This window comes from Chionomys nivalis, chromosome 14 (genome assembly GCF_950005125.1).
Source record: "Chionomys nivalis chromosome 14, mChiNiv1.1, whole genome shotgun sequence".
Taxonomy (NCBI): Eukaryota; Metazoa; Chordata; class Mammalia; order Rodentia; family Cricetidae; genus Chionomys; species Chionomys nivalis.
Window position 1 is genome coordinate 37,449,630 of NC_080099.1, and position 24,477 is coordinate 37,474,106.

At 39.4% G+C, this 24,477-nt stretch overlaps 1 protein-coding gene across 3 annotated transcripts in view; it reads right to left on the minus strand.

Annotated features, from left to right (window-relative positions):
* Positions 1-355: 355 nt before the first annotated feature.
* Kcnn2 (potassium calcium-activated channel subfamily N member 2) overlaps positions 356-24,477 on the minus strand; it is a 358,512-nt gene continuing 334,390 nt past the window's right edge. For all 3 annotated transcript variants that reach the window (XM_057788671.1, XM_057788672.1, XM_057788670.1), the window contains 4 exons: positions 12,962-13,072; positions 9,504-9,631; positions 3,435-3,504; positions 356-943 (listed from right to left, as the gene is read on the minus strand). In XM_057788671.1, coding sequence (XP_057644654.1) covers positions 656-943; positions 3,435-3,504; positions 9,504-9,631; positions 12,962-13,072 — 597 coding nt within the window. In that variant the 3' untranslated portion in view covers positions 356-655. The remainder of the gene's footprint in view (positions 944-3,434; positions 3,505-9,503; positions 9,632-12,961; positions 13,073-24,477) is intronic.

The following is a 24,477-nucleotide window of genomic DNA, read 5'->3' on the forward strand; positions in this document are numbered from 1 at the left end:
TGGATATTTGCTTATAAAATAGGAATAAAATAATTATTGAGAGCACCTCTTCCCCCTGTTTGCATAAGTTCTGATCAAACTGCCCAACTTTCCATATCATTTGGAAGCCAAGCACACTAAAATATGCTGTGAGCTGAGAACAGGGTAGGGCCAAATAGTTGTGGTATTAATATTTCAGGAAGGAAAATCTTTGCAAAGCAGACAGAGAACAACGTAGTCTTTTCATTTCAGGACACGTTTTGGAAATTGAAATTATCAACGTGGATCAGAAAACCATTTTCCCCTGAAGACAGCATAAGAGAAGTTATAGATATGAGAAGAACACCAAACAGGCATGTGCAGAAATTAACTTTTTTATTATATATCATATACTGTGGTAGTAAAGTTTGTTTGAAGTGCATGAATAAAAAGTTAGTGAAATTACAGGAGGAACAATCTATATAGCAATAATTGGTGCATTCCCTGTGCATCTGAAAGAAAAAAAAAAGAGTTTTCACTCATTATTTTGGCCTAAAACTTAGTGTTCAGGTTCCCAAGATTCTGACATCAGAACCCGGATAACGCTGATTAGAACCATAGGGGCTTTACAATAAAAGCTAAAATATTGACCATATGATGGCAAAAAGTCTTATTTTTGTGGTTAACTTATTCTCTTCTAGCTACTCTCTGATGATGTTGGTGGCGCTGTGGAGGAGGACCGCCTCCTCCTGGACGAGGACCGGGAGCGCTCAGCATTGTAGGCGACATGCTTGTCGTAGTTCTCCATCTGAGCCTCAATGAAATCCTTCTGTTGCTGTCTGATGGTCTGGCTGATGAGCCCAGGGAGGGCATGAATGCTGCCAATCAAAGTCTCTAATTTGGTTTCCAGGGTGACGATCCTTTTCTCAAAGTCTTCACTCCTTTCATTTAAGTCGGAAATCATGTCATACATGATATTCTGGGTCTGGAAAACAAGATTGAGAAGACAGGAAACAGAGAAGTAAGAGATTTAATTACTCTTGCCTCAGAAGCAAACTATCAGCTCTTCAAACTTTAACACTGGCCTCTTGCTGGTGACAGGTGTGTCAGCTTACCAAATAGTTTAGGTCACAAAGTAAATTCCACGTATTCTTAATGCTAAGATTTAAATGAATGATGACAGGCATTAACTGGGTATGATTTAGAAAGTAAGGTGTAGTTATGGCTTGTGAAATTTCCAATGTTTTATGTGGCATAGAGTCAGATGAAAATGTTTTAATTTATTATTGATGTAATGATGATTTCTATACAAGTTAGCATTTCAAATTCATTTTCAACAGGTGACACGACAACCTGGCCAATTTTTATAATAACAGTACCATGTAAAGACCAAAAAAATTAACAGCCAGATGATTGCGAAATGTAAAGACAGGATAGAAGAACAGGAATAAAGTTTAGAATCCATTGAACTGAGCACATAGTAATTTAGAACAGCTAGTACTCACATATCTTTTGTTGCCTTATGTTCCAAATCTCAGACCTCTTTTCATTGAATCCAAGAAAAAATTTCACAGATAAAATGTAAAATAACATAAATCTTCAATAAGATTAATAGTTGTGGAGGATGCTAAGTTACTAGTCCAGGGCTGGGGGAAAAGCTGAGTGGTTGAACACGTGCCTAGCAGACACAAATCTCTGAATGTGTGCTCCGTATACCACACAAGTGAAAATTTACAGGTCGCCTTATTGGAATGTCTGTTCAGAGCTACATGGTCTGGAGTAGGAATATAAAATGCTTTCTTGTACAGAAAAATGAAACTGTCTTGATCAGAGGGAGTCATGAGTCTGAGACAAAGTTTTAGTTCCTGGAGGAGTTAAGAAACTTGCAGAGCTGCAGGGTTGAGCAGCTCAGAGCTAAAGATGAGAGAGGGGGGCTAAGAGCAGGGGTTAGAGATGCTACACTGAGTCTAGTACCAACTTCCCCAAATCCAAGGCTCTTTGTGTCACATCCTCTCCTCCTTCAGTTCTTCCTGTATCTTTTCCAGCTTCACTGCTACTTAAAGATGATAACAAACTGACTGAGGGAGTCATTCAGAACAAAGGCATCTTGTTCTGGTTGAGTCATGGATACCGAGAGCACTTTCTTTACCTTCACTACATTCTTGGGAAAAATTGGGCAACATCCGTTCATGAGAAAAACACTGAACTCTTACGGCATGTATCATCCTGCGATCAGAGTAAGTATGGCACTACAGAAATAACAAATATTTTCATGTTTGACTTTGTATATATCTTTTGTGTATACGAGTGGTGCTGGTGAACATGCGCACCATCTCACGTGTGCTAGGTGGGGCAGATTTCAGTTTCCTACTATATTCTTAAATTACATTCCTCACCTTCATACTAACTTAAGGGCGTCTGTTTTATTTTTTAATGTCCAATATTTTTAAGCATTTAGCCTCAGAGTGATGCAACACCTAAGCATTATTTCCCTGCCCCAAGTGAAGGCCACATGAACGGGGGATGTCTGTGTCCTGCATGTGTGTACACTGCCCGGCTTATATAAATGATGCATGATCCCTAAGGTGCGTCATTCAACACTTACCTTGAATATGTTTACCTAGTATGTGTTACTGATAATGCATAAAGCGAATATAATTTGGAAGTATTATTTAATAAGACTAAGCCAAATGTCTAATTTTCATAGCTTATACTTAAAGATTTGGCAAAAACATAATATGACTTATCAAATATAAAACAGGATGTATGTGCTGCCTCCGCCAAAGCGATTGCGCTACAAGGCAGAACACATCCATACTCCTATTCTAGAGTATCCTTTGGAACTAGCTCAACAGGATGTAATGTTTGCACAGTTGATAAATATTCATATTTTCCAATTGCCTTTTACTTATGGAGGAACAATAAAAGAGCAGATAAATCTTTTAGATGTGACAAAGAACTAGAAAACTATTAATGTACTTGGTAAAAAAAGAATGTGATTATTAAAGTAATAAAATGGAGAAAACCATAAAAAGTGAGTTATTGCTTCTGAAACACAAATTTTATTTTAGAAAATAAGTTCCAGGATTTAAAAATATCAATTTCTCTAGTTTTTTGTTTGCTTAAAAATATAAAAAAATTATTGAGAATGATGAGCTCTATTTATCCCCCAACCTCATAGTGACATTCAAGATGTAGTTCTGTCCTTCCGTGGACGAGATATCATTCCATATTCCACTAAGATGTCTTACAGTATTTCTAGCGCACCCCCCAAGGAAGCTTTTAGCATTGAGGTTGGATATATGGGGAAAGAACATATGAACTCAATATGAGTTTTAGAAAAAAAATACTTCTAAGTTGGATCATCATTTTGGGGTGGTTTGGTAGCCTTATTTATTAAATTTGTACTTGCTCATTGCTGTACAGTGGTTAATTTCCAGGGTTACAACCATGAGGGCTGAGCCCCTTGGGATTACCTTTGCCAGATCCACTAGGGTATTTGCTTGATCATTCAGTTTCCTCTGTTCCATCTTCACACTTCTCAATCTACAAGACAGACGCTGAAGTCAGAAAGGTCTTCTTGTTTCTCGGGCTAGGTTACTGCTTTCAAAGGGGCATGCACAAAATCCACAAGAGCAAATAACTGCATGGATAATGCCTGGTATTGGGGGGTAAAGTCCACACTGGTTATGTATCTGGTACAATGAGAAGCATGCTTCCCCAACACCGCAAAAAGAAAGGAGAGCAAGAGATGAGATGTCCTCAGGACAACTAGGTATCAGGTAAGTGGAATTCAGGAAGACGCATCGGGATTGAACCACATGAGAAAAAGCCAAAACATTCCTCAAAGCCCCAGTATCGTGACAAATAGACATAGGAAGAAAGATGCAAAGCAACTGGAATTTCATCGTGTTGGAGTAATGAACACCTTCCTATGCCTACGTGACTAGATACAGGAATTAACCCTGTTTAGTCGGAAATGAATTGGGTTAGGTATTTGAACCTGATGAAACCACAGTGATAAGTGAGATTCTTGTTAACAAAAACCACTTTTATTCAACCAGCAGCAAGATAACTCCAAACTTATCATTTTCTTACTCTGTTTTGCTTGACTTTACCTTAAACTGACAGGGAATTTGAACAGAGGACAGACCGTTTCTTTGGGAGAATCTCTTTTAGCTTTCATTGTAGTTTTTAAGAAATGACAATATATATATATAGTGGGTAGACCATCTATTTTTAAGGTTCATTCTTGTTACTTTAAAATGTTCTTGCATGTTGATTGACAGTCACAAGGCCACTCTTAAAAACTCATTTTTCTAAATGAAGCTCTTATTTTTTTTAATTTATTTATTGTAGTACCCCAATAAATATGTATTCCATGGTTCTTAGGTTCAAGAAAGTAAGACTTCAAAAGAGAAAGGTGGGTTATTGTTCCATAAGCCAGCTATTTAAAGCCAGACTCAAAAGAAAAGAAAAGAACTCAGTTTCTCTGAGCTGTTTTGTGACAAACAAAAAAAGAAATCATGCTTATTTCACTTATGCTTGATAATGAATCATTTACTAAATATGGCTTCAATTAATGGAGAGAATATTTTACACTTTTTAATTTAAATAGTATATAACTACATAAGAGAAATAAAAGATTCACAGGGCAAGATTTTACTGCCTGGGAGACTTTCCTAATTTGTTTACAGCACTTAGTGATTTCATCTTGCACCTAGGACAGCCAGCATGTAGCTGAGTCTGCTCCACAGTGAAGATACAGCTCCTGCCAGTTAGAGTCTAAATGGTGTCCATCTATAACACAGTCTTAAGTACTCTAAAATAGTTCAGATTTATCGATTCATTGCTGTGTGTTCATTAGAAACTCAGAACCAAGTTAACTGGCTCCTTTTGATGTTACTGTAGAGATTAGAATAAGGTCTAACCTGAACGAAATTTATAAACACATATTTAAATTCAATATATTGTTGACAGAGTTTTCTCTAAGCATCAAGAAAGGTTATAACTCTTTACTTATACCTTTTAAAACCCAGCAAAAGTCAAGCAAAAAACATCTTGACCATCTGTGAATCAGAAGACAAGAACAGTAAGGAAAAGCTGCAATGTTAGCTGGGGACTCCACTCACCCCAATTTGACTTTGTTTCCTCACGTATAGAATGAAATGCTGGATACCGTGAGTGCTGGAGGTACCATAAATGGACTTTAAGTGATACTCAAATAAGACCTTAATACTAAAACATATGGAAAGACAGCTTTTCCCTTTAACCACCATGAATGTCTGGATTATTACAAGAAATAAGTGTCAGGCAGGTCCTATCTTATCTCCACCTCCTGATTTTTTTTCCCCCACAGGGGAGAGGTAAGATCTTGGCTCAGAGCTTTCTAGCCTATGGCTATAATTCAATGCCAGAATTAAAGTGGTCAGTTGGGGCCAACTTGACTATCTTTATGATGGGATTACATCAAGTTTTCTTTTAATGTTTACTAATGCCTAGAGTTTAGAGCTCTGGACCAGATACCTCCAGAAATCTGTGAGTAAAGAGAGAGTCCTGAATCTTGCAGAACAGGAGTAGGGGGAGAATGCTGGTTTTGGATAAAGTAGGAACTTTTTCTAAAGCACTTTAGTCCAGCGTCCTTCAGCTAGATTCAGCTATGACTGACAGTAGAATTTTGCCCGTGGTGTTTATTACTAACCTACAAAGCTATGTCAGATGATGTAGCTTTCTAGATTAGTAACAAATTTGATTGATTTATTTGTGATCCGACCCTGACTGGAACTCCATTAGCTCTTGGATTTAAATGATTTTGTCTTGCCCTCTGATCTGCCTGTGGCAGGGGACTGCCTTCTGAGACTGTCCGTGAGGCTAGGCGAGCAGATAGAAACCTTGCTCGAGCTGCAGCTGCCAGAATAAAAGGTAACATGCACATGGATAGTACACTCTTTTTTTCCCCGCAAAAAGATTAAGAAACAGATGTTGCTTTCTTCCTTGTGAACTTCACTTATCACAGGAAAATATCATGATTTTGGATCACATTTCCATAGCAGCAATCAGACTACCAAAATTCACAAATAAAGGATCTGCTGGGTGCATGCAGCCAGTAGAAAACTCTGCAAATGTTGAAAGGAACAGCTCACACAACTTACTTCCGAGCTCTATTTTCATTTTGTTGAAATAAAAAGACAAAACAAAAGAAAAGAAACTGTAAAGTATTCTGGAGCAAAACAACACAATGTGGTGTTCAGTTGTGCACAGGGGGCTCGATTCGTCAGCTGGAAGACCCTGCAGGATCTTGACAGTGATTGGCACTATTCAATTCATCACCATCCTTTGTTGCCACTATGCTCTGCCTACCTGAAAGCACTTGGCTTCCTCTTAAACCAGAATTCAGAATGAAGAACGTGCGTAAAAGTCATGTTGGCCTCTTCATACTCAGTGTTCAAGGAAATAATAGGAAACACTTTGGCTTAGAATGATCGATATAATGATTCTTTTGAAGGGGGAGCATATCTTTTCCAGATCGGGGCTATTCGGAATCCCCTCTAATGTAAATTATGCGCATTAGCTTTCTTGGCTCTAGACAAGTTCGAGTTGATTGATGGATCCATGGTTGAGACAGAAGAATGAAAAAGTTAAAGCTGCTATCAGAAAAAGGGTTGAAAGTTAGAGAGAGAACACTTCATGGCATCGAGTGACAATTCAAAATGACAAACACATTACTGAAAAGAGGGCACTGGTCTAGAGAGTTTAGCATCATCAGAGGCTAGAGAGGTCACATGTAGGGAAAGAGGCCATAAAATATGGAAAAGAGAAAGAGCTGAGCTAGAAGCGTCTGGCAGAAGAGGAGAGAGCTCCTAAAATTGCTCTCAGGGAGAATCAGAGAGTAGCAAAAGCCAGACGAGCTCCAGAAAATGACTTGTGAGTTTATGTCTAGCCAGGTCTACTATATGCAGTACTGACAGATGATGCTGAGTATCCTTGAGTCTGAGCAGTGGGCAGTGAAGGCCTGGCCCTGAGGAATCGAGCCCTCTGTGCTGTCTTTCACAACGTCACTCTACAACTTCCAATACGAAGTTAACATGACAAGCGATTATGCACCAGTAGAATGATCTAGCCAATCCCAGCCCTTGTAACCAAACTTATTCTGCTGTAATTGTTCATAAACTTTAAGTATCCTCCACAGCAAAGGAGACCCAGCAAACCCCCAATGACTTACACCACAATTCTGAACAGTTGAATTTCATTAAACTCATCTGCTTTAGATGTACACATTACATTAAAAAGGCAAGAAAAGGATGATAATGGAAATGTCTGAGGGAAGCAGAGGAATAATTAGGGGTGGCTTCTGTCCCACTACCCGGAGCAGCCAGCTGAAGAACTCCATATAAGCTCCTCCCACGAGCCCTTGCAATCAGGCTGACATGCCCCGCAGGACAAATATGCCACTTCCTTTTGGACAGTTCATAAAATCAGCTTCCTTGTACAGAGATGACTTTTATAAATAATATTTTGTTAAAAAGAAACTTAAAGCAAAGCTAAATAATTAATAATTTTTTGCAGTGAATAAATAACAATATTCTTCCACATTAGCATGAATATGCTTATAACTCAAAGCACATGGCAAAAGACACTAAAGAGCCACCATATCCATAGTTACAGGACTGCATTACAAAATCTACTGGTGCATGCTTTGGCTTTTTTTTTATTCAAAAACTTATCAAAGATGCAAATCCAATATGACTGTAGTTTGGGTAATTTCACCGACAGGCACACAATACGAAGCATGGTCATAGCACGTGTACATACTTACTCCTGCTTCATCTCACCGTCTTTACCTTTGGGTGTATCCTCTCACACCCAGAAAGGGAAGTTTTCTATCATGCTCAAACAAAATTGACTACCAAGGAACACTGAAAGTTCAAAAATGATTTCTCCATGGCTTGCTGTAGTGGCGTCTGTCAATGTTGGGGTTCCTGTGTCAAAAGGCTTTAGAGCACATGCTTTTCCTAAAGAGCCCTTTATAGGGGAGCCCTCCGAGGAAATGGGTGTCTAGACGAGAAACCCAGGAAGAATCCGAGTACATCTTGGGGTCTCACTCTCTAGTAAAGAGAATAAAAGGAATGCGCCATCTGGGCTGCGGCTCCTGGGTTGGCCCTGGGTCAGAAAAGGAACTGCACTCCAAGGAGCAAGCTCCTGCTTTGTGAACCAACTCTAACATGATTCTACTTCTTGTTTTCCCCTGACTTTTAACAGAATAATTTTAAAATTCTAGCTCTGTCATTTCCTTACAGGGTTTGGGGGAGTGGTGCGGCTATATGCCTAGGCGAGTCACAGAGTTAGAGAAATCCCATCCCCTTGTAAGGAAAGTGCGTTGGTGGCAATACGGAGCATGAGTGAGTGGCTGCGAGCAATAATGATAAACTATTCTACCATATGTGCAAAGTGTTCTCTATTTTAATCCCAGAGTTACTTGGGTTTTTTTTTTTTTTTTTTTTTTTGACTAATGGAGGTTTCAGTTCCACAGAAGTATGCACGCGGGCATCATTATAGGCACATTATAGACTCAGCGGGACACCTTAATAGGCTAACTAAGCAGGGCAGAGGCTGGACCAGGGAAGAATTAGAAGATGAAAGTCTATGGATTCCTCACAGGAGGTTAGTGGTACCATGTTGCCTATGAATTAACTAAATGCGTAAAATAAAAATCTCAGATTCACAGCTTTCCTGTCTGGTGTACTGGATGGATCTGAGAAGGCCAGTGGCGTGGCACAGGCAAAGACCTAATGGCTCCCCACATTTCCACTGCTACCCTGCTGTGTCTCACAAGGAAAGCCACGTTCGTGAGCCACAGATGTGACCACGAATAAAGGGCATGAAGAGCAAGTCTGTTGTCACAGAGGATACCCACAGGGGCAACACTTACAGTTAAGACAATGCCATCCTGGAAAGGTCTGTTTCTCAGTCATCATTAATCTTATGAGGTACAGACAGTTATCTTAAAAGACTCCAGTAATTGTATAACAAAGACAGGCATGAAGGCCTTACGTCAGTTACATAATAGTAAACTAATAACCAGTGCTAAACTCCATAGTGAACAAACAGCATATAGATAATCCCCAGATATTTGATTAAGAAGTTATTGAATATTGTAAAATTAAGACAATTAAATATACTATGTTATATAAAATGTAAAAATTCAGATGGATCATATAATGTCCCCTCCCTCCAAGATTCTACAGTGGATACAAGCTGAATATTTCAGGTCAAACTATATAAATAAATACTTTAATTAAATATAATTCTAACAGAAATTATGGCCTCTGTAACAGAAATCATGGCCTCTGAAGAAAGATATTTTGATTAACACGCACAATTTTCAGTCATAAAAAAACCTATTATTAGATTTTGAGGTATCTCTTGGAAACAAACATGACAGTGCCTTTTTCTTTTCCTCCCTCACAAGAAAGGACCCGCAAGCACAAGAATCAAAAGCAAAGGCTAAGAAGAAGAACAAGATAGAAATGAAAACAGGTACTCACTGATGAATAGCTTGCAAGAATTTCCGTTGATGCTTTCTTACTTTTGCGTGGTCGATCTTTTTCACGAGCTTTGTGTTTTTGTAGATTAACCACGTTTCCCTGAGTACATTGGCGGCTGCGTTTTTCACCTGTTTAGAAGACACAAGAAAGGCCGCCGCTACATCCTCAAGTAGATTCCCTGCACTCATTTGAGGTTGTGTTTTTCATCCTAAGAACCACAGTGTACTGGAGCTTTAGAAACTGATACTCAAATGCCTGTTTTTCTAGTATATCTGCCTTTATGCAAGAATTTTCGTCTGTCTGGGAACACTTGAGTGAAATATTAGGGAGATACTACTGATCTCTTTCTGTGTTACACTCTACCTGTTCTAACAAGAAATTATATTTTTATTTAATACCTCATTTAAAGATAATTCAGAGATGCTGAATTTTCCACTTATACAGTGACTCCTCTCTCCATGTTCTTTATTTCTCCAGAGAACAGCAAAATGCCAAATACCAAGGTCAATCTTGCCTTTTGCAAGCTCACTCGGGCTTTTTGGCTGTGCAGTGTAGCCAAGGCATGTTTCCATGTATGAGTTCACCTCATGCACGTAAGCTCCCAAAATAGCTGGTGTATTTGCTTGTTAGCACACTTTCACTTGTAGGGATGCTATCATGATTTCATGGGAAAGCGAAAGAGAAGAACAGACGTGACTGTCCCAATGTAACTGCACCCAACGAAGGCTAGTCACCTTATCTAATCACATGCTTTCTGATTAAAATCTCCAGATGTCCTGGGAACTGACAGAGATCAAGGCAGGGTAGATCTCCTCTGCCTGGCTCCACCATGGAACCTAGAAAACAGAACTAACTTCTCCAACTAATTTGCTACTTACTTATCCTAAGAAGTTTTCCCATTTAATACCCTCGAGTGAAGAAAGCCACAGGCTGTTTGGGCACAGAGTGGAGGAAGACAACTCAGGATAGGCAGTGATGGAGGAAGAGTAAAATTCAAGCGAAAACTGGGAAATGATCTTGAGTCCTGAGTCTACAGTAACCAAGTCAGATCCAGTGCCTAGTGAGCCTGTTGGAATTTGATTTTCTCTAACATGAGCATGCTAGAGATGATGGTTATTGAAGCCCTGTTATCTCATTTTATAATAAGAAGCTGCCTTAGAATAACATTATAACTAGTTTACAGCTATATAGTACTCGAGTTTGTACTAAGATGCGTTTGTCCTTATTCGCTCTTAGTTTCCCTCAGACATCACTGAAGAGTTTGAAATTCTTACTTGAAGTTAAAATTTTCAATGGATTCCACTTAGAAATTCCATAAACAACTCACTTAAGTGTGTTCCCAGCAAATGACAGTCATTAAGTTGAAGGTTTTGCATAAAATCTTGAATAGATGAATATTAGAGGGGGCTTTGGTCACATGTTGGGCCAAGTACGTGATTGAGGTTTCAATTGCAAAGCAGTTTCACTTCTAGGAAACAGCGGCGAGATGACGTTGTTAAAGTCAATGGGTCTTTTGTCGAACGTGACTTTTTAAACTTGAACAGCCTTTTAGTAAGAAAGCAACAAGACTCCCTCTGCAACATCCTCTCCACTGTAGCACTTATTTGATTCCTGAGAAAAGTATAATACTTATGATAGAAAAACATGGGTTACAAAAGACTCTATAAAAGTGCTTCTTTAATATGGTAGAGCTTGTGCCTCTTAACACAAGCTCTACCAAAAGAGAAGCTTCTTGGTCAGACCTAGGAGATGCTTGGAGGAGCATGCGATGACTCCAGGATTGTATCTGAACTAATAACCATGCATGGAATTGCATTTCCATATCTAGATCTCTGAAAAGAAGCATCATCCTGGGTACCCAAGCAGCTCTTCACTTTAATATTTTCTCCAGTCGTCACATTAGAAACACTCATGAGTTTTGAGAATGGAAATAGGAATTGAAAAAAAATAAGAGGAAACTGGGGAGAAATAAAAGATATTTGGGACAGGGAGTGGGGAGATGGCTCAGTGGATAAGGAGGTTTTCTGTGCAAGCCTGGCAAACTGAGCTTCAACCCAGGAACCTATGTAAAATTGAAAGAAGAGCACTGACTCTACAATGTTTTTCTCTGACCTCCACACACACACTATAGCACACGTAGTACCCTCTATCATACTACATAAAATTATAATTCAAAAGGTATTTGGAAGTAGCAAAGTCAGGCTAAAAACAGCATATGCAATTGAGGGGCTTTGATCCCATAGTAGACTCTTGAAGTACTGTTAGCTCTAGGGTCTGAAGTATGGGCAAAGCTACAGAAATTCATGCCCCCTTTCATAAATGAATGTATATAAATATGAATTTGTAATAAAATAACTACTGTATTGGAAATACTAATCAATGTTGCTATTATTTGTGTTTTGAAACAGGGTCCTACTACACTGACCTGGTTGGCCCCAGTTGATCTTCTTTTCCCTTTGGAGAAACATGGAACTGCAAGTATGCTTAGCTAAAAAGATCCTTTTTGTACTTAGAACTAAATCAAAAATAAGGTAAATGCTGAAAGTTGGAAACTTGTCTGAAGAATTCTATTGATTCTTTGTGGGCAGAGTTACCAAATGACAATGCATTTAATTATCTCAATGACAGCCTGATGAAATTCTACTTTGGGAAGCGAGGACTGCTACAAGATGTTACAAGATAATTTTTAGGTATTTTTGACTTCGGTATTTTGATGTTTCAAGTGCCTATCCAAAAAGCTAAAAGTATAGTCTAATAAAAAATATTTTCCTTTTCTAGCTTTCTACCTTGATGTCATGACTGTGAGCAGGCTGCCTGAGTTCTCTGTGTCAGAGCTTCCAAACTGTATCAAATAGCCATAACAAGGCTTCCCTCATGAGCTTGCTGACGATGAAGTTCATACATGGGTCACACCTGGACAGATTATTGTTTTGTTTATTTCTAATAATTGGAAGGTGATCTTGCTTCTGGATGCTATGGCATTTTTGCTGTATCTGTGATGACCTTCAAATCATAGAAAGAACAGTTTATATTTGTAACACCTGTGTTTAGAATGCAGACACGGACAGTTTATATTTGTAACACCTGTGTCTAGAATGCAGACATACTCATAGAAGTTCAGCACTATTTCCTCCAATGACCTTACCATAAAACTCCCGCCTTCCACAGGCAGTGTGTTCTTTTCCACCCAACCTAAAACCGATTACTGTGCTGAAATGTTGAATATGCCTACTTGTCTAGATTTATGATATCTATTTTTATGTAATTACTTTTATCTGCAATTGAGCTGAAGTTAGGTATTTCATTTGTAAAATGGGAGAAATGGAACCAGCTCCAGGAGTTTTGCAGTCTTCAATCTATGGCATCTCTGCTTCTGAAGTCTTAGTGAAAAACTCTATTTCCTGTTGTGTGAACAAGACAGTGGCATCCTCTTGCAGGATGTGAGGGCGTCTACTTACTCTTTTGGTCAGCTGAGTATCCATCATGAAATTGTGCACATGCTTCTCTGCTTTGGTAAGTTCTAGCTTTCTTGCCACTACGGCTACCACCAGGGCTGTGCAACCTGCACCCTAAAAGCAAGGAAAGAGGAGAACCCCAAGAATTAATTAATACTTCTGATTCCAGTCACATTAGAGATTGTTTTGTATCAGATGCATTAATTTTCTCAAGCTAAAACAAATGATACTTTTTAGTGTCTTCCCTATGCATCACAGAAAAATATATGGTTAGCAACAGTAAGCAATGTTCCTTTAAGGTGTAAAATCCTAGTTTACCTATTTTTAAAACTAAAGCAAAATAATGAATAAAACAAGATTTTACCACAAGGAATAAATAGCTAAAACCCAACTTCCTGAATTTTCAGACATAAATTTTCGGTAAAAACAGGAAATCTGTTCTACACCTATAATTATAAAAGCATATTAAGCAAATTAACATAAGTACATGGACTAGAAATGAAGATTTAAAAAACTACTAGTTCAGAATCTTTGCTTGAGATGAGACCAGCAGGCTTTCAGGTGAGTGGGTGGCTACCCAAGAGGAAGGAGAGTAGTAGACTGTCATGTATGGAGACTGTGGCATGAGTGTGACAAGGTCATAGACAACAAATGCAGTGATGGAAGTCAGGACAGCACAGGACATGATGCACAGAAAGCCAGGAGATACCTTCATTTGGAGAAGCAATAATGTTGCCTTTCAAATCATGGCCCATTGAGATTATCTTAGACAAAACGGTATAGGAGACACTGGTGGTACCCCAAGAATTCTAGACCTCTCTTTCTACGGTCAAGGTGCATTCACCCTGAGTTGTGAAGGGTGGCAGTGTCATCTTTGCTGAAACAGATCAGGGCCACATGAGGCTCCATGCTGCAGCCACCTCATCAGCCTGAGGTCCAGCAAACCTCCTTGTAAGTAAGCAGTCATGGCAGTGGTTGTGAAGGGAGGCCATAGCTCCTGACATGAGAGGCAACAGAGCAATAAAGTGGCAAAGCCAATTTCAACACACAAGTACTAGAGGAGAAAAGGGCAGGATACATTAAGGAACCAATGCAAGAGGCACATACACAGCTGGAAGACACAATACTGCTGCCTCTTTCTGTACTCTTGAATCTCAAGTAGCTTCTCGTAACATTCCCTTGATGTCACCAGAGGGTAGAGTGCTCCCAGGACAGACAGTTGAAGCTAGTTTCAAATTTCCACAAAGTAGTATACTTTTCCTCATTACCAACAGGACTAAAAATTCCACATTAAAATGGCAAGTTGGTGGCTTCAAAATGCACCAGTTTTCTTAAATAGATAATACTGAAGAGTAATGGTTATGTAACTTACTGCCCACTTCATCTCTCTCCTATGGCACTCACTCTTGAGAGCCACTGAGTTAAATACACACACACACACCCCTCGTAGATTTTTTTTTAAAAGCTTACGATTTTGTTTTGGGCAACATTTACAGCTATCTTTGGTCATGGGGAGCCCGTGAACCACAGGTTAGTTAAAATTTATTTGAAAAACATTAAAAGATAGAACACAATGTTTAAAAGGCAAGTTATACAATGGCCTCATTTTTCTTTCTAAATGGACCCATTGGGAAGTAAAAATAAAAATAAATTAAAAAAATAAAAAATTAGGAAAGAAGTCCATTTGTGAGGAGAGGTTAGTTATCTCTGAGGGTTTGAAGTTTTAGGACTGTTTTTGCTGTTTGTGTTGTTAATGACCAACAGTTGGTGCTGCACCCAATCTCCCTACCCAGCAAGACTCCCCACATTCTTATCCAGGGTTTAACCTGGACTGTAATACCTACCATCATCTATAGGTCCCATCTATTTAGCATCTAGACTCTCTACCAAGTCAGATCCTTCACACCATTCTCCCGAGTCTAGCCCTGAAGATCTCCCTTCCTATCCAGGCCTTCATCCTCATCCACTCATCCAATACCATGACCTCTTGCCTCCCCTGCCTACATCAGAAGCATTTTCTGGACTTCTAGGACCCTCTCTGCCTTTACCCCAAACCACAGGCTCTACCCATGCCACATCCAACCTTTCCACCCAGCTAGATCCACCTCCACACCCATTCCCAGGTTTGGTTGAGAATGTATATCCTGTATACTAGCCCAATTCCCTTTGTCTATCTGACTTGATTCAACACAAAGAATTTACAACCTTTAGGCCCAACCCACCCATACATCCTTGCTTCCCCAACAATTTATGCACATCAACCTTAAAACTAAAACGCAACTTCACATGCCAAGGTCTCTTTGCAAAAATACAAAATATGAAAGAGCAAGCCAGTATCTTCTCTCCTAAACCTACCAGTTTGCCATGAAAATTGCCCAGATGAACCATAGGGCACAGAATTTAAAAGAACAATCAATCATAAACTTTCTCAAATAACCCAAGAAGTTTAAGGATAATACAAAGAAACAAGCCAATGAAATTAAGGAGAACAAACTTAATGTCTGAGTAAGGCACAGGAAAACACAGACATAAGGGTAATGGAAATAAAGAAGACAATCCAGGACTTGAGTACAGAATTCAGTAAGGAGATAGAAATTCTGAAGGGGACTCAACATGAAATGAAGGTGGAACTGAAAATACAATAACTAAAGTAGAAAACTCAAAGGAAGCCTTACAAGTAGAATGAGCCAGGCAGAAGATAGACTATCAGGACATGAAGATAAAGTAGAGGATTCCTAATAAGAAATGTGAAAAATTTTAATAAAACACAGGAAAGGAACACACAGGGAATGTGAGATACCGTGATAAAAAAAGAGAAAAAACAAATCTTAGAATTTTAGGCAGAGATAAGGAATAAGAACCCCAAGTCAAAGACATACACCAGCTCTTCAACAATATCTACACACCTATCCAAATTAAGGAAACACACACCAATATAGATACAAGAATCATACAGAGCACTAACTAGATGAGACCTGAAACGATAATCCCCATGGAACATCATAGTTAAAACATCCAGTATAAAGAACAGATCACAGTTAAAACACTAAATATAAAAAACAAAGAGTGTGTTGATAGTTTCTAGTGGAAAAAAAACAAAACAAAATGGAAGTCACGTATACAAAAACTCATCAGAATAACAGCTGATTTCTCAACTGAAAACCTGGAGGCTGGAATAATGCATTCAAGTCCCACAAGAGTATAAACCTGTGACAGCCACCCTAGACTAATATAAGCACCAAAATTATCTACCATAATTGGAGGGGAGAAAAACAACTAAGATATAAACAACCTAAATATATTTATATTCAACAAATCAAATCTAAAGGAAATACAAAAAGCAGTATTGTAGGCTGGAAGGAGGAGTGATTCTAGGAGAGGGGCAGTGGAAAGTGGAAAGGCAATGGTCATGAAATCACAAAGTAGCACTAAGAATACGAACCATAGCTGGGGCCATCCTTGTGAATTACTGGGACTTTCCCTGGCACCAGGTTTCTCCCTAATCCCACAACGGCTCCCTGTATCACGATGTCTCTTTCATTGCTCTCCCTTTCTGTATCCCTCCTGCAACTCAATTATCCTATTCCCTCTGTTCTCATCCTCCATCCTCCCACCCCCAGTTTACCCAGGAGATCTTCTCTATTTCCTCTTCTTAGAGCTATCTTTGTACGTCCCTCTTAGGGTCCTCCTTGTTGCCTAGCTTCTGTGTGGCTGTGGATTGTAGCTTAGTTATCCTTTGCTTTTGCTTTATATCTAATATCCACTTATGAGTGAGTACATACTGTGTTTGTCTTTCTGGGTCTGGGTTACCTCACACATGATGATTTTTTTTCTAGTTCCATCCATTTGCCTGCAAATTTCATGATGGCTTTTTTTTTTTTCCAGCTGAGCAATACAGGAATCCACAAGAATGACCCCAGATGAGATTCCTAGCAATAGTGGAAAGGGTGCCTGAACTGGCCTTTTCCTGTAAAGAGATTGGTGTCTATCCTAATTGTCATCATAGACCCTTCATCCAGTAACTGACAGAAGCAGATGAAGAGATCCATAGCCAAGCACTGGGCTGAGATCCTGGAGTCCAGTCAAAGAGGAGGAGGAGGGATTATATTAGCAAGGGCAGTGCAGTGTGATCATTATGGGGAAACCCACATAGACAGCTGACCCTGAGCTAGTGGGAGCTCATGGACTCTGGACTGACAGCTGAGGAGCCTACTTGGGACTGAACTGAGCTCTCTGAATGTGGGTGACAGTTATGTGGCTTGGTCTGTTTGTGGGATCCCTGGCAGTGGGACCTGATGCATGAGCTTTTTATTTTATTTTATTTTATTATTATTATTATTATTTTTTGGAGCCCATTCCTTATTGTAGGATGCTTTGCTCAGCCTCTAAGCAGTGGGGAGGGCTTGATCCTGCCAAAGTGTCAGGCTTTAGGCCTTACCCTCTCTGAGGAGTGGATGGGAGATGGGAGAGAGAACTGTGGTTGGTATGTAAAATAAAGAAAAAAGAAAAAAAGAATACAAACAATAATACCTGAAATCAACAGCACAAAGATTACAAGTAACACACATTCAATATATTTTAATATCAATGACTTCAACTGTCTAATCAAAAGATACAACAAGTCTATTAAATGGATCAAAAAATACAATCCATCTATCAGCTATCTACAAGATACACCTCCTAGTTTTAAAGAGAGGCACACCCTTAGAGTACAAGGATGGACAACAGTACTCCAATCAAATGGAACCAGGAAGCGGGCGGGCGTGGCTATCCTAATTCTGAGAAAACACTTCAAACAAACAAAAACCAATCAGAAGAGATAGAGAGGGATACTTCATTCTAATCAAGGGAATAGTTTACCAAGAAGACATAGATACACCAATCTCTGGTTCACCTAATTTCATTTAAAAAAAAACGTATCACTGAATTTAAAGACACAGATTAATATCAACCCATTAACAGTAAGCGATTTTGGTACCCACTTTATCCAACAGATAGGGAAACATCAGAACTTATTACAGCATTATATCAACTGTACTTAACAATCAACCAGGTGAAAGGAAGCCTATAGAATGGGAAAGACTCTTTGCTAGCTGGACGTATGACAGAGGATTAATATCCAGAATATATATAAAGAACTTAAAAAACAAATTGATAATAATGATAATAATAATATTTATTAAAAAATAGTCTCAGGGCCTGAACAGAGAGTTCTCAATTGAAGGAAAATTGGCTAAAATGTAAATAAAAGCTCCTTGGAAATTCGGAAAATGCAAATCAAAACAACGTGGAGGTTTCATCTTACCAAAAGTCAGGATGGCACAGATCAACAGCTGACAAATGCTGGAGGGAGTGTGGGGAAAGGGACGTCTGTCACTACTGTTGGGATTGTAGGCTGGTGCAGCCAGTCTAGAAGTCAGTGTGGAGAAGTCTCAGGAAGTGAAAAATAAATCTACCATATGACCCAGCTATACCACTCCTTTAGCATATGCCCAAGGGACTCAGTATCCTACTCCACAGATATGTGGTCAGCCATGTTCATTGCTGCTCTATTCACAATAGCTAGGAAATGGAAACAACCTAAAGGTCCTTCAACCAATGAATGGATAATGAGAATATTATACATACACAATAGAATACTATTCAGCTGTAAAGAAAACCGGCGAAACCATCAACCTTGTAGGTATATGACTGGAACTAGAAAGATCATACTTAGCGAGGGAACTCAGATTCAGCAAGAAAAGCATCACAGTCTCTCTCTGGAAGCTCTCGTTTTGTTTTTTTTTTTTTTTTAGTTTTTTCCGAGACAGGGTTTCTCTGTGGTTTTGGAGCCTGTCCTGGAACTAGCTCTTGTAGACCAGGCTGGTCTCGAACTCACAGAGATCCTCCTGCCTCTGCCTCCTGAGTGCTGGGATTAAAGGCGTGTGCCACCACCGCCCGGCTTGTTTTTTGATTTCTGTACATATCTGGAGCAACAGTGGAAAACGGGAAAGAAAATTGAAACCGTGCAGGTGGTTTTATGTCAGCTGGACACAAGCTAAAGCCATCTGATAGAAGAAAACCTCAAGAAAATGGCTCTATAAGACCTAGCCAAGCTTGCAAGGCATTTTCTTAATTAGTGATTGGTCGGGGAGGGTCCATTTCATGGTGGATGGTGCCAGTCCTGGGCTGGCAGTCTGGGTTCTCTAAGACAGTAGACTGAACAAGGCGGCAGAAGAAGGGGTAGACAGACTGTAAGAGACAGAAAATTTGGGACTGGATATGAAGCTGAATCTCCCAGTATTGTCAGAAGCTCTATCCACAAAGTCTCACTAATGTGGCTCTCTAAACTTGAGCTGAACGAGGGCACAATAGGCCAAGCTGGGTATGGCAAAAGCGAGGACTCAGCCCTACAGAAAGAGTAATCACGGCTGTCAAGGAAGGCTGTGAGGGAGAGAAGTCATCTTCCCCAGGGAAGAGCACACCAATTAGGTATTCAGCACCAAATGGTCAGCCCTGAAAACACATATACAAGTAATGTTATATGGCCTGAGCAGGTTATATTCAGGAATATACACATATATACATATATGCATGTAACAACAATTAATTAAAAAGGAGGTCATGCATTTAAAAGAGAGAAGAGGGGTATTTGGGAGGTTCTAGAGGGAGGAAGAGAAACAGGGAAATAATATATTATAATCTAAAAAATGTAAGAAAAAAAGAACTTGCCTGCTTCTATAAACAATTTATACTCTGTATGAATAGTCAAACATTCAAAAAATGAAATAAATTTGTGCTTTAAGAAAATAAAAATCTTACTATTAAATATAGTTATCAAAGCTTTAATAAATTCAATTTACAGATACTTTATTGTAAGTTTACAAAATTTTTCATTTTTTATTTGAATGAATAAATATGACTTAGAACTGAGTTGTGGAACCTGAGAATGAAGTCGGGGTGGAGCTCCCTGAGAATGTGCTCTTGCAAGAAAGAGAAGAGGAAAGTGAAATATAGATACACTTGTTCACCTTGCTATAGCCTGAAAATTACAACCACAATGCTATGGCTCTGATAAGAAGATACTCTTTACATCAATCTACAGTGTGTTTGATAATCCTCTTTTACCTAGTTATGTGAAGCAAGTGGTACCACCAGAAAGGAAGAGCTATAGTCACAGAAAGACCCAGACCTTGCCTCATTAGTCCTTGGCTTTTAAAATCCATTGAAATCTGAGTTAAGTTGCGATTCATTTGTGAACCTGGATTAGCAATGATTTCATTTCATTCCCTCAAGCCCACACCATGATATTGATATCTATATTTAGTATCACATATTTTCTCATGTATTATCATTTCTGCACTCATGATACATTGTATTTCAAAAGGAATGTCAATTCACCTAATTTTGTCAGGTAAACTCTTCAAAGGATGAAAATTCACTTATTGAGCACTATGGATAAATATCAAATAAGTCACCATTGTTCCTTTTCAATAAATGGTTTAACTTTTTATTTGTTTTTTGAGACAGGGTTTCTTTGTCTAGCCCTGGCTGTCCTGGAACTAGCTCTTTAGACCAGGCTGCTCTTGAACTCACAGAGACCCACTTGGGTGCCAGCACCACCCAGCTGACTTTTTAAAGCACATGTCACATGTCTGCTTGGACCCTCAGTAAGGTCCTCAGCAAAAGCAGTGCACACTCTTAGCCACAGAGCCTTGACTCCAGCCCAATTACTAGTATAACTTTGAAATCAGTGGTTCATAGCCTTGATCAGGAAGTAGACTCACTTGGCGATTTTGTTACCATTGAGACACGGTATCTGCAATCTACACAGTCCTGCGGTATATGATTCCCTGATAGCCTGTGTTTTAGATAAAGGAGACTATGAACAACATACAGCAAACCACAGCATCACCTTAAAAAGAAACTTTCACTTGTGAAGTTATTAGAAAGATGCAAGTCTGAGGTGTGACAGATGCCACAATATTCTGTGCTCCGTGAAGACAACTAAAGAGGTTTTAGGGCTAGATCCTGATGAAAGAAAGGAACAGACTTGGGGAAGAAACATCTGCACCTTTGATGTTGGCTTTTAAACTTTAGCCACAAAGTCCAAAGAACAGTCTCAGACAATGCTGGACTGATGACTCACTAGCCACTGGCCCCTCTCTCTCCCCAGGCTAGCTCTTGCTAGACCATCACAGACAGGCATCTGCCCCTGCCTCTTCCCAGGCTAGTACTTGCTAGACCAACACAGGCACCTGTTGCTGATTTGCTCTCTCTTGCTCCTCAGTGGGGGCAGCCAGGCTTCTTTAATAAGCTGAGACTGTGAAATTCGAGGGGCTCTTAAGTGCCACAAGCAGCCATGAGAGCGCTGTTGGCACAAGACAATGCATTTTTTTTTCTCCCTGGGCAGGTGGCTACTGCTGAGATCCTTCTGGAAAGAAGTCAAAATCCTAATAGGAGTGGAAAATCACTGGCATCAAGAGCCTTGGGAAGCAATTTTTCCTTGCGCTTATTTTGGGCTCTCCTCTTCCTGTTGATGGCCCATTTCTTGATGAGTGCTCTCTCGCTCACCAAAGACTTGTGCTTTAAAATGAGCACCTTGGGAGCAAAGCAGAGAAGCAAGCGCGCCCAACAATTTGTATAATCTTCCAACTGTTACTTATACTTTTCATCCTATTATCCTAACTGTATGCTTGTGAGCTGCACCCAAAGAGGCACTTAGAAACCCATTTGTTGCAGTCAAATATGGTGGGCATACCAGTAAAACCTGGCGCCTGGGGAGGCAGGAAGAAGAGGAGTTCAAGGTCATCCTCAGCTACGTAGTGAGTGAGCTGGAGGTTGACCTGGGTATTGGAGAGAGGCCCGGTCTTAAAAAGTCAAAAATAAAATAAGATAAAATAAATAAAATCAGAAAAGAAGGAGGAAAAGGGAAAACCTTTTAATTTAATACAAAACCTTCACTTAAATACAAAGCTATTGTTCCTTATGTTTCAGTGTTGCTTTAATTAGAGAAACTGTAAGCTGAGACTTACCTAGGTTCTTAGAGCATCATAAGAGGACTTGATATGCACATATACATGTGTGTGTGTGTGTGTGTGTGTAGAATTATGTTTCAAAAGACCTTCAATTGTTTAATTTTTGGAGTTATGCAGAGCAGAGCTGTTCATGTCAGAAAGTTTTCAGAGTTCACGGAGAATTCCTGGCAGCAGGTTGTAGTAACTGAGGCAATGGTAGATTGTTAATTGCTACTGTCTACTCGGTGTCCATTTGAGGGCTATTCTGTTTCATAACGTAAGAATGGAAGTGTGCTTTGTGCATTTTCTCCAGTGCTTGTCACCAGCACAAGAAACAGTTGGGATTAACATATGTTCCTCCCTGGAATGAAGATCCCTGTATGCCTTTAAGACGATGAGTCATGGTATTTTCACCAAAGTTAGGGAATAAATCCTGGCTTCTCTTCTCCCATTTTAATTTCTGTTTTTAATGAAAAACCAAAGCAAATCACAAACCTATTGGGCACCTAAATCTAACCTGAAGACAGCATGTTTCTGACCCCCATATAATAAAAATAAGAATGTAAGTTTTTCCTATCTTACATAAGTTATCATCTTTTCATCTAAGAAATCAAGTGCTAAATGAGAAAAAAAACTGGAGAAGTAAGGGTGTGGGGCAGAGTCAATTTGTATAAGAAGAGCAAGTACAAGGGAAGCAGTTAATGACCCTGACCCTGAGCCAGAACAAACTTAACTGAAAGCTAGCATAAGTTGCAACTCATCCTCAACACCTGGAAGGTACTCACTAGGGACAGATGAAGCGATAATTTCCCTCTCTGTCCTCCATCAGACCACAGAAGTATCAGCTATTCTGACATCTAGGATGCAAGAGAAGTTGAGAAGGTCTAACTTCCCAAGACTGTTCCTCAATTAATGCTGGAAAAATTCAACAGCATGATGTTGTCATTCCAGGCCACATAGTGATGGTGGATCCTGTAAGGGCTTCCCAGCAACATCTTGAAACACTACTTGGGATGAAATTTACATAACATAAAGACACGGCCATTTCGTTTCATAAAAAAATGAAACGCCTTTGACAGAGCTCTGCAGAAAGATTTAAACTATTGCTTATAAACAGGCATCTTCCAAAGATCCAACTTAATAATGGAATTCATGATTTTTGTTTTTAATTGCAGAATCCCTACCACTATGGTGAATGGCCTGATAAAACCACTAATGGTCAAAGTAGTTCAGGCTCAAATTATCCTCATGTGGTTTGTATAACAGTTCATTAGAGTGCAAACAGCATTTTAATGATAATCAAAATTTACTAAAAATACGCTCCTTAAATGCCATGTTTAACCTAAAAATGAACAGAAGCCCTTAACTTTTATTTTATGTGCATGCATTTGTGTTTTGTCTGCATGTATGTTGGTGTACCATGTGCATGCCTAGTGCCTGCAGAGGTCAGAAGAGGACACCAGATCCCTTGGAACTGGAGTTACAGATGGTTGTAAGTTACCATTTGGGTGCTGGGAAGTGAACCCATGTCCTTCTGTAAGAACATGGAGACATCATTCTAACCTTTAACTTTTATTTTCATATGTCAGTTCTTCAAGAAGACATTATCACCTGCTTTTGTATTTCTGAGGTTCACTGATTCAATAGTTAAGAAACATAAATATATTTTACTGCCCTTGCCTGACACAAATATTTATGCTTTCATAATAAATATCTAAAACAATCAATTTTGGCAAATAAAATTCTCTAAATCACCCAAGTTTAATATTACAACCCATTAGAGTGTTAAAGACTTTCTCAGGTCATGAAAATAATTTCCTCTATCAAAAATGTCCTTCCTCTGATTTTCTTCAAATCACGTTGGCAATGCCACTGGAGGTCAGAGACCTGTTTCAAGTCTCCTCCTAAGAAGAGTGTGTGAATGTGTGTGTGTGTGTGTGTGTGTGTGTGTAGGGGTGTGTTTTAGTCTGGGGAGAAGCCCACTGGACTAGGAAATTCATCCCTGTGATTTGCTAAGTCAACTCATTCCTGTAACCTTGGGCTGGAAAGAAGGAAGTACTGCATGAAACTGGTCATCAGCTCGGAGTCACTCTGCATTTAAAGCTCCTTACTGGAAAGGGTGCAGTGTGGGCTCAGGTCCTTACAGAGTCAAGCGTGGCTCCGAAAACTAAAGTCTTGCAGGGTTAGAAGATTGAGATGGTTATATGCTGGCAGGTCACAACTCCTGAGCTGGAAGAAAGCAGCTGTGTGTTCCTTATAAAAATTATCTGTGAGGTAAGAATTCTAGGAAGAACTAGACTTCTGGCTAAGGAATTGATCAGGAATTTAGTTTTCCTACTGAAAAAGCCCAGAATTTCTCCTTTTCTAAAAATGCACTACTTCATGAACACAAAATACACTACTTTCAATGGGCCTTATGGGATGGAATTCAATGGGACCTGGAGCCAATTCATTGCTCTAACTCAGAAAGAATGCCTTTGAACTGAGTTCAGAGGGTGTTCACTCAACTGACACCAAGACATC